Here is an 11,787-nt window from a genome sequence, read left to right as displayed (position 1 = left end):
AATGCTGATGATGGATTCAGGAGTGGAGAATCAACCTGCAGAGACAGGATTTCCAATAGCAAGGTGATGAAGACTTTATATTTTGGGCTTTTAGATAAGCCCAAAATATTTTAGTAGTATAAGCTATTTTTTCATGGTATGCCAAAGAGAAGAAATATGCTTTTTTTTTATTTTATAAAAAGAGTGAATTTTTGAAACCGTCTAATTCAGCTTCTTACAAGGTTCATCACCTGACAAATGGTCACTGAGCCTTTGCTAGAGGACATCCAGGTACAGGGAGCTCACCATATAATTAACCTGATTGCTTCTCAGCCAATTAGAAATGTTAAGAACTCATTAAATATTTTTTTTAAAAAAACTATTTGTACAGCTGTGGGTTTAATACACAGATTAATTGTAATTCAGCCTTTTTTCCATCTAAAACCCTTTAAATAAGTGGGAGAGTAGACCTGTATCTGTCTTGTTCACCTCTTTGCCCCACCACTTGGTTCAGTGTCTGACTCATAGTGGTGTGCAATAAGTATTAAATAAATCAATAAGTTGGAAGATTTTTACTTATTTCTCCTGTGTTTTATTTTTTCCTACTAACTCCCAAAATGAAAGTGTTTACTCACTTACTTAGGAAAAAAAGTGGAACACACAGTTTGAACACGAACTATATATATTCTTTCCACCCCTTCACGTCTACTCTCAATATGTCCACCCTGGGCAGCTGCTTTGCTGGTCAGCTTCAACCAGATCTCTTACTTCTGACCAACAGGTGGTAGGAGCTGAATGTAGGAAAGCAGGTGGGAAGAAAAGGATGTCAGGGTACTGACTGTCCTGGTTCCCTCCTATGGTCTGTTGACCACTGGGTGACTAATGAGGCAGAACTCATTCAGATGGACCTTCTGGGTTCTGGGTGCCTGTGATCACTCTTTCCCCTTGTTCTCTCAGGTCTAACTGGTAATCGCTTTCTCATCCCTTGTTGGTTCCCCTTAACCCTACCTACACCTTGGTAAGTAAACATAATTAAACTCTTTTTAATCTCTCGTTTTAAGTATGCTGTTTCAGGACTCTAATGGATGCAGAAAATTTGTGCTCTTTACTTTGTAAAAATAAATAAATAAATAAATAAATAAATAAATAAGAAAATAGTTTCCCTTTATATACATTTATTTTATTTATAAAGCATCTGTACTTCTTTTGATGTACAGCTATTCATAAAGTTAACTTTTGTCAGAAAAAAATGTGTAGAAAGAAATGTAATATAAAGATTACTGGACATCTTCAGTGGAAGTCTATGTGTTATCTACAGCACTCTCTTTGGGATTATATGATTCTATGGGATTTATGCCTTTTATTGCCTTGAGCTGTTTTTCAACACTTTAAATTTATAAAACTGATAGTAATGCTAACAACTCTGGTCCATAGAAATGCAAATGCTGTTTGGTGGAAAGTTGATTGATTTCCCTGACCATTACAGATCAAGCCATTTTTGCATTTACTTGTAAATTAGTTACACAGCCCTGACTGAAAATATAAGGATGGTATTTTTGAGTTTTCTTCAGGCTGATTATAATCTTACCATTTCCCTCATTAATTAATGAACTAAATAAAACCTTTGTCATGTGTTCACTTTGTATTTCTTTGAGAGTCATGGTTTCACTTTTTAAAAAATTATTTTCCCTTTGGGTAAGAGAAGAGAGACCATTATATTTAGGAGAGATAAGCTAAAAGACTTCTAAAGATCCAGATATTCTTGTCCTCTATGTTATTTCACCATGGGTTTTTCTGTTTTAAATTGTTGGAGATTTGTTTCTGCTTAATCAATTTGTAAAAATCTTCTTTGAAACTTGCTTCGAAGTCAAATAGAAACAAAATATGTTAAGAATTTTTTTTATTAGCTTCCCAATTCCAGTCCCAGCCAGATTTGGCTAATATGAGTATCCTTATCAACCACAATGAAACCAAACTGCTGAACAAATTCTATCAATCTGACCCTGGTGTGTCGGGGGGGGGGGGGGCGGAGAGAAGGATTGTATGATGGAATATAATTTTATGGCTTATTTAATCATTTATTTATAAAAGTGCACTTCAAAATACTCATTGTCTACTGTATGCCTAACACTCTAGGGGAAAAAGGCAGATAAAGTCTCTACTTTCTTGAAGCTTATATTCTAGTAAGTAGAGACAGAAAATAGCAAATAGAAAAGGAATTATACCTTATGTCAAATTACAAAACCTGCTAAGAGAAATAAAGCAGGGTAAGTGATACATGGTCTCTGGATATGATTATTTTCTGTAAGGTAATCAGAAAAGACTTCTTTGAGAAGGGATTGCATGAGCCAAACTTGAATGAATGCAGAAGGACCCACAAAGATATCCAAGGAAAGAAGTTTCCAGATAGAGAAATCAGCAAGTGAAGAGTCCCTGAGGAGGGAGCATGGTTGGTACCATTGATCAAAGGAGGACAGCTTATCAGAAGTGGGATGAATAAAGATTAGTTGATGACAGATCTTGCAGGACTTTGCAGATCATTGAAAGAGGACTATTCTGGCTCCTGTCTGGAGAATGTGTCATAAAGAAGCAAGAGTAGAAGCAGACTAGTTAGGAGTTTATTGCAGCCTTCTAGCTAAAAAGTGACGGTGGTTTGGGCTATTATGGTACTAATAGAGTTGGATGTATTATGAAGGTAGATACAATAGTATTCGCTGAGCAACTTGACATAGATGTAAAGAGAGAAAAGTTACTCCAAAGTTTTTGGACATCACCTACAGACAGTGTTGACGTTTACTGAGACAATTTCATGTCTAGCTGTCACCACTAACACAGCCAACATTTGCCTGAGTGTTTACAAGTGCCAGACACATTTAATCTTTATATCAACACTGAAATCAGACCCCACTATCATCCTTATGTAACAGATGAAATAATGAAGACTTAGAAAAGGTAAGGAAGATATTCAGTGTAAGTCAGCAGGCTGTGACCTTGGCCTTACACTGGAATAAACAACAAAGATAATTCTACAAAATACATTTAACCTCAGGAACTCTTCACTATTTACTGTAAAATGAAGATAATTGTCTCAAAGGATATCTGTGAGAGCAGAAGGGTGACTAGGTCAGTAATTGGCCAAAGTAGATACAAAGGGTGACATTTGACCATGACTATTAATATAGTGTTCTTTCTATGAGATTGTATCTATGCTATCGAAAGCAATGAATTATTAAAAAAGAATGAGAACATTTGTCTATCATTTATCTGCATGGTTTTTAACTACCTAGCATGAATCTTTTTCTCTTGTTTACCAAAGTGACTGCTTGTAAGCTATTCCACACACAGACACACATACTCTATACACATTAGATTTATTAGTTAGTCTTGGCATTAAAGACGGTGTCTATTACAAGATTACAGTTTGAAAATGAATGCCGAATATAATATTCCAACGAAAAAAATAAATTTCTTGCAAGTGTTGCCATTCACTGATACTTTCCCTTTCAAACTCATTTTTTTCCTGTCTTTTTTGCTCAGCACCCTCCCTCCCCCACGAAAATGATCTCTGCTTGTCCACTGCTCTCCATCCCCTTCTCATGCCTCCAGATTTTGTTTCCCTAGAGTCATCTTTTAACCTATATTGGTGTATACTCGAGGAACATATAATATTTCTCTCCTTAGAGTCCCAGAGAGTACTGCTTCAGTCCCTTCTGAAAAAGGACTAGTGAGAATAATCTAGTAAAAGAATAGCTATGAAGAGGGCAAGGAAATGTGAAGACACTTGTCTGTGTCTATCAATGCTGCAGGTGATAATATGGAAACTAGCATAGTTACTCTGTAGGACTCTAACCAGCCTCCTTTTATCAGTATGCAGGTTGAAAAATAAAGACCTATTAACAGGTGTATTCACCATAGATGAGATAAGTTAAAGAAGGATTTTTTTCTTTTTCTGTGTAAGTCTGTGTGAGCCAAAGAGAGAGAATCCAGTCTTTAAAAGATCCAATGTTTTATCTCTTGCAAACATGGTTGTTTGGGTCTCTGGCTTACCCTTGCAATTATATCATCTAAACATAATGGAGAATTAATAGAGAAGCTATCAAATAAGATATAGTTGTGGTATCGTCACAGCAAGATAAAATCCACTTGTTGCTTTTATGAAGATCATTCCCTTATTTCTCAAAACCCATTATTCATTCATCCATTGATTCATTGCTTAGTCTCCAAACTTTCATTGATTTACATGTTAATTCAGTAACCATTTATTAAGCCCCTAATATGTGTAAGTGGCTGGAAGACGGTCTCCAAAGGGAGACACAAAGCCTGCTCTGAAAGAGTTCCTCATATACGATATGTACAATCAACATTCTAATGAAAAAGAAAGAAAATGTTAAAAGTGTCAGAGACATGTACTTCAAAGTATGCAGAGAGGCCAGATAACCACATGTGAATGTCCAGGAAGATGAAGCATTGGATCATGTCCTTGTGACTAGTACGCTGATATAGGCATTTCAACATTTTGCACTGAAGACTAAGTGAAGACCTAAAGTAGGGAATATAATTCTAAATACTTAATCTTGAAAGAACTGCCTCAGTTTCCCATCACTTCAGGAAGTAAGGGAGTACTATTTCTTGTATAAAGAGATTAAAAATTTGGAAGCAATGAGGTTCCAGTTATTTCTTATATTTTATCAAATAAGATCATCTTAACTCTTGGAGAGAGAGAAATCCTTTGCTTTGAATGCTTTCAATTACCAGAAGCCGCATCTTCAACCAAAAACCATGACATTTTCACTAGCCTCTCTCATAGAATAACACATAGGAACAACTAAGAGTACCACCCCCAGCAGTGCTCTCCCTCATTAAGAGCCAAACAACATGGGAGACAAGGAAGGAAAGATATACTACACAATTAATGAATAAAAGCTAAAACTCATTTCAGTGCATCTAAATAAAGCACTCTTTTTTGCCTTCAGGAATTGAAGAAACATTTCTCCAGAATCTTTCAACTCAAAGAAATATGCTCAGTTCCCATATTGTTAAATGTTGTACTTTTGTTGGGAAAGTATAATTACGTAAAATTATTCATGAAAAAATGCAGAAAGTAAATAGAGCAAGACCAGTATTATTTTGTAGGTTTATTGTAATGCTGAAACTAACATTTTTTTTCTTTTTACCTATTTGCATTTTATATTTTTCTATCATGATTATATATTACTCTAATTTTAGAGAACACACTTTTTAAAGAAATTTTAATACCATTTTGAATGTCCCAATAGCCCTTTCTCATGTCTATTTTTATTTTTGTGGTGTCAGAAATATTAAAGTTCTGAGATGATTAAGGACTAAGGAAATTAAGCTTATTTTCCTCTTAAAAGATGTGAATTATTTGGTAATTATCAAGTTCTGTGTGAAGGTTAGCTATTATTATTACAAGTAATAATCAAAAATTAGTATTGAATGTTTCATACATGCTAAACATCATGCAAAAATGTAAATTATCTGATTTAATATTTTTTAGAAAGAGTTATATGTGGTTTAAAGGTCTCTCCTTCTATTGTACAGATAGGAAAATTGAGACATGGAGAAGGAAAGCCTTGTACTCCAGGACATACAGTTAGTGAGAAACAGACCTAAAGATATAATTCAAGTCCATCTGGCTTCAAGTCTTGATCTTGACCTTGGCTCCACATCACCTCCCATGTGAAAACTTACCAAGGCAGTTAGCATGCTCCTTAGTTAACATCCATCTTTCAACAAAGGCTTTAAGAAGACTGATTCGCATTCTAAGTTGCGGAGACATTAATAGATTCAAAAAACACTTAGGAATTTGAAATACGTCAACTTCTTCCTCTGAGAATTTCCCATATCCTCGCTCTGGAGAATTATTTTCCCCCGTCTGGAGAATTTAGAATTACTATTACTTATTTACTTTGCCAAGTCAGTTAATATATTACTGTCCCTGCCCATTTCTAATTTGCCATAAATTCACTATCAAAAGGTAGTATCATATATCAAGCACTTACTATTTTCAATCCTATCATAGTTAATCTCAAAATTACTGTAGAAGAGGAATACATTATCCCCAACTCATAGATAGAAAAGCTGAGGCTTAGAATGATTTATTTCACTTTTCCGGGATAGTGTAACCAAAAGCCAGTTTCTACTGTTTCAGTTCCACAATGCTATCTGCCTAATTTAAGAACTCTCCAAAATCAAAAATCCCTGAAAAATGTCGTACCATGTTTGACTATAAGAAGAAGACTAATCTTGGATTTCATATTATATTATGAGAGTTTTCTGAAAATTCAAGTATATGGAAGCCAGAATTTGATCAATAAATCAATAATCTTGGGCAATGGGAATTGAATGAGTTATTGAAGAGTAATTCACTTTTTTTAATTTTTCAAGTGAAGAAAATGAGACCCAGGAAGGACAGAAACATTTTCAACATTATACATTCAGATGATGACAAATTAAGGATACAAATTTAGGTCTGATGGTGACAAATTAAGGATACAAATTTAGGTTTCTTAAATCCCAACCTATTTATCTTTTTCCTGCATGGAATAGCTGATATTCTCACTTATGGCAGAGTAATCCAAACAAAAGACATTGTTTTGCTTGCCTAATTGGTCTTCATAATTACTTCAGTGAGCCTTATTGTTTTCCAAGTGAGACCTGTCTAGGGAAATGAGGATGTTGAGAGATCATAACCAAATGCATCCTTTTGACTCTACAGGATTTTCTCATATAAAGACAAATCACAAAAAGCAAATATTAATGATACCAGATTTTATTTTAAGCTTCCATTTTCCATACAGATTTAGCCTGTCTTTCCATTTTGTTCCCAAACCAAGCAAGTAAATTAAGTGGGAAGGTGATAAGACTCACTCCCTATATCAAATATCTTTGGTAGCCCAAAAATATGGCACTACTTTTTGCTTAATATTTTGGAGAGAGGGACACCTAGGTGGCCCTGTTGGTTAAGCATCTGCCTTTGGCTCAGGTCCTGATCCCAGCATCCTGGGATCTAATCCCGCATTGGGCTCCCTGCTCAGCGGGAACCTGCTTCTCCCTCTGCCTGCTGTTCCCCCTGCTTGTGCTCTCTCTCTCTCTGACAAATAAATAAATAAAATCTTAAAAATATATCTGGGAAAGAAAGATTAGTTTTAAATACTTCTATTCAGGGGCACCTGGGTGGCTCAGTGGTTAAGCATCTGCCTTCGGCTCAGGGCGTGGTCCCGGCGTTATGGGATTGAGCCCCACATCAGGCTCCTCTGCTGGGAGCCTGCTTCTTCCTCTCCCACTCCCCCTGCTTGTGTTCCCTCTCTCACTGGCTGTCTCTATCTCTGTCAAATAAATAAATAAAATCTTTAAATAAATAAATAAATAAATAAATAAATAAATAAATAAATAAATAAATACTTCTATTCGGTCCTTCTTTCATTCCATGAAACTATACTCCAGTGATCAGGGACCCAAAACAGAAATGTATTCCTGTAGAGCACATGGAAGTCTAACAATATATGCAGAACTGGCCCATTGTAATAGCTTTGCTCCTTCTTTCACCTTTGGTCTGCTTTCTGACCACTGGACCACAGGAATGAGCACTAGTTTGCAACGTATTTCTAGAATCTCCGGAAATGTTTGAATATTTCTCTTTCCAGGGCACAGTTACCCTAGCAAATGGTCTCAGATGTCTTAGAGAAAGGTTAGGATGAAGATATACACCCCCTGTTTGTGGTGATATCACAGACTATTCAAGGATAACTGATGATTCCTTCATTCAAAAATTTCTAGCTTTAGAAATTATTTACATATGATGATTTGATGAGGAGCTATGACCTTCCTGAATTGACTTATGGTGATTCAACTCAGGCCTTTAGTCAACAAATCTGGATTATTTATCAACGTCATCACCGTAAGTCTGCTTCGGCTGTCATAACGAAATACTACAGACTGGGAAGATTAAACAAACATTGATTTTTCCCACCGTCCTGGAGGCTGGAAGTCCAAGATCAAGGTGGCAAGAGGGCTGGTTTCCAGTGAGGCCTCTTTTCCGGGTTTGTAGATGGTCCCCCTTCTCACACTATCCTCACATGGCCTCTCCTCTGTGCACACATTTGAGAGAGAACTCTATGTCCCTTCCTCTCCTAATAAGGGCACCAGTTCTATCAGATTAGGGCCCTACCCTTATGATCTCAAGGAGTACCAGTTGTTCTAGTCCCCACTATTCAAGACTTGAAAGTCCAGGTACAAGGCACGTGAGTAAAGAAAACTCTTCACATGGACTCAGGCTCAGCCAATTTCTTTCTGCAACCTCACAAGAGGTCCTGAACCAGAAGTACCCCACAGAAATGCTCCCAAATTCCTGACCCACTGAAACCATCTGAAATGATAAAGTGATTGCTGGTATTTTCAGCTACTAAATATTGGGGTGTTTTTTTATATTTCAATAGTATCTGAAACACTGCAGCACTTCAGATACTGTAGTATTTCATGGATCAACTTATTGAACAATATAGAAAGCCAAGAAATAGAAGAATAGATATATAGATATTTTATATATGAAAGTAGAGATGTTGCAGGGTAGTGAGAAATTCAATGATTATTCAATAAATGTGCTGGGAAAGTTTATTCTTACAATAAAAAGGAAAGTATATTTCTATCTCATACCATCCCTGAAGATTTATAACATATAGGGGTTAAAGATGTAAATGTAAGAAGCAAAACTTTAAAACCTTTTTTTATTTTATTTTAAAAATCAGGACAGGGAAGGACTTTGAGAACTATATGCACAGATCTTTCATTCTGAGTCCAACTTCCTCATCTCTACATATCAGCTTAGGTGGTGAATCCTTGATCCCAACTGCATTCACACCAGTCGGCTCCTCCAATTCTGGTCATTTTGAAGTATTTAATCCACTATGTTGGATTTCTTTCTGATTAAAATATCTTGGTTACTTTTTATTTCCTTCACTGAAGAATAAACAAAACTTCATGGCTGGCATTTATTCAATACACATTAAATAAATGGAAGCATTAATATTGCTAAATACACTAACAGGATCCAATTATAAATTGGAAGAACGATGAGGGCAAAAAAAATACCAACTGCATATCCAATCTGTATTGTGAGTTGACCTCTCAACAAGGGAATGTGTAATGCCAGCGCCTTCAAAAATGATCTTTGTAATACAGTCATCAACCTTCAAAATTTCTATAGAGAAATTGTAAAGAGAAAAGTCACCTCTGACTTATTGCTTAAGTCAAGAACACAAAGTTTACAGAGAATGAGAAAGGCATTCCTACGTAAAACATATTCTCAGAATGTTTAACATTTATTACAATATTTAAAAAGTATACGCAGAGAGTTTAATTTAATGTACGTAGACTGAGGCTCCCCTGTGATATGAGAGACTTAAATATGTATTTCAACTACCAGAAGAGGTCATTTGATCTAGATGTACACAATGGGTTGAACAATTTAATTTTTCTATCTAAAACTTAATTAAGATATGCAAAATCAGCGATATGCTACCATCACAGTATAAAGCTAATAAAGTTCACTTCTTATAGATCTATCTTCAACAATGAATACGTGCTGTGAAATTTCAAAATAATTAATTTGACCAGGACATTTATTTTTACTGTTAGATTAAGCTTTTTTTTTTAACAATGTGAATTTTTAATTTTAAAATGTCACTCTCTTGGACTAAAAGGGAACAAGTTCTATTAGGTCATATTTTTATGTACCATGGAGGTACCATACCCCACAAGAAGAACTTGGAATAAAAAAGAACTTGGAATAAAACAAAAAAATTGTTGCCCACTGAAGAATCTTGATTCATATGATTCGTATGATTCCATATATCAGGGATTAAATTTACACAATTATCTTGCTCTTTAAGGATTATAACATATGCCATTTAGATAAAGATCAATTTATATAGCTGTTTCAGAGTAAATAAGCTAACTAACCCAAAGGAGATGATTTTTAAGATGTAATCACTGCTAGTGAGAGTGGTCTTTGATTCTGTGAAAGAATGAATATCATGTTCTGCATGAGCAATACAACCCTCTGCCAACTAAGGACACATTTTTACTCCAAAGTTTCCGCATGGCATTTTTTATTTCTGCATTTCTCAGGGTGTAGATTAAGGGGTTCAGCATGGGAGTTATGAATGTTAAAACCACAGTCATGAACTTATCAATAGGAAAGGTAGAATTAGGCCTTGCATACAGGAAGATACAGGGAACAAAGAACAAAATGACTACAGTTATATGGGATGCACAGGTGTGGAAGGCTTTGTGTTTCCCATTCAAACCATGACTCTTAAGGGAATGTAATATGACCCCATATGAAACCAAGAGAATGAAGAAGATGCCAGTGCAAATGGCTCCTCCATTAGCTATCATAGAAATTCCAATGAGGTAGGTATTGGTGCAAGCAAGTTTCAATAAGGGATACATATCACACACAAAGTTGTCAATGACATTGGGGCCACAGAAAGGGAGCTGATAAATAAAGAGAAATTGAACCAATGAGTGCAGAAAGCCTCCAGTCCATGCCACCAGCAGCATGAGAACACATGTCCTCTGATTCATGATGATTAGATAATGAAGTGGTTTACAAATGGCTACATATCGGTCATAGGCCATCACCACCAGAAGAATGACTTCAGCACCAGCAAATAAGTGATCTAAAAAGACTTGAGTCATACAAGCCTGGAAGGAAATAGTCTTCTTCTCATAGAGCAAGTCTACAATCATCTTGGGAGCAATGACAGTAGAATAGATAGCATCTATAAATGATAAATAAGCCAGAAAAAAGTACATGGGAGAACCCAGTGACCGGCTGGCCATAATGGTTACCATGATAAGAAGATTGCCCACTATTGTCACAATGTAGATGAGTAAGAATGGGACAAATAGAACTTTTTGCCCCTCTGGGTCCTGTGTGAGCCCCAGGAGGACAAACTCTGTCACATTGTTTCTATTTCCCATATATTCTTCGGAAGGCATTGAACTCAAGTGTCAGAGGCTGCAAACAAAAAGGCCATAATGAATTTGAGAGGATTGTAAGCTTTATGTCAAAAACAGCTGCCTGACTCAACCACGTTTGCCCCACAGGGCCTCACACAGGGCGACTTTCTAGAAAATGAGAGTTTAGAATAGCCACCCACTATTTCTGCTTTCATTTCCATAAATTTCTTGCATCAACTACAATGAGGAGACCATTTTTCTACCTGGGAGGTACATGCAAGTGGGCATATCTGTGACATGACCTACCAAACAACCAGGAAGCAGCTTTCTCCAGAATCTTGATCACAAAGACTTCATTTTTTACTTTATATGTCATTTCTTCTCTTCTTGAATGCTTTTTGGCCTTCTGAGATGGACCATGAAAACAATCTCATCTCTAATAGCCTTATTTACATAATAATACCTAGTGCATGGAGCATAAAATGATAATCTGACATTTAGATAACTGCCTTTCTGAGTTACTTCACTATGAGCTCCAAATATCGAAAAATATGTCACCTGCAGCAGTGAAAGAACCAGACACACCATGAGTGCCCCTTAAATGCTTATTAAACTGTATTTAATTCTGCTGAATTTTAAACATGTAAGAAACCAACTGTGAAGAGATCAATATATTAAATTCTTCCCTGGGGCGCCTGGGTGGCTCAGTCGGTTAAGCATCTGCCATCGACCCAGGTCATGATCCCAAAGTCCAGGGATTCAGTCCCACATCCAGCTCCCTGCTCAGCAGGGAGTCTGCTTCTCCCTCTCCCACTCCCCCTG

At 36.2% G+C, this 11,787-nt stretch overlaps 1 protein-coding gene across 1 annotated transcript; it reads right to left on the bottom strand.

Moving 5' to 3' along the window:
- Window positions 1-10,032: 10,032 nt before the first annotated feature.
- LOC123785171 (olfactory receptor 4A15-like) lies at window positions 10,033-11,028 on the bottom strand. Its single transcript, XM_045786884.2, has one exon. It carries the CDS (start codon window positions 11,002-11,004, stop codon window positions 10,033-10,035), a length of 972 nt encoding a protein of 323 aa, XP_045642840.2. The 5' UTR covers window positions 11,005-11,028.
- Window positions 11,029-11,787: the final 759 nt, after the last annotated feature.

Source organism: Ursus americanus, chromosome 24 (assembly GCF_024610735.1).
Source record: "Ursus americanus isolate L20-20 chromosome 24, mUrsAme1.1.p, whole genome shotgun sequence".
NCBI lineage: Eukaryota > Metazoa > Chordata > Mammalia > Carnivora > Ursidae > Ursus > Ursus americanus.
The sequence above is the reverse complement of the archived record's forward strand: the minus strand, read 5'-3'. Positions and strand labels throughout refer to the sequence as shown.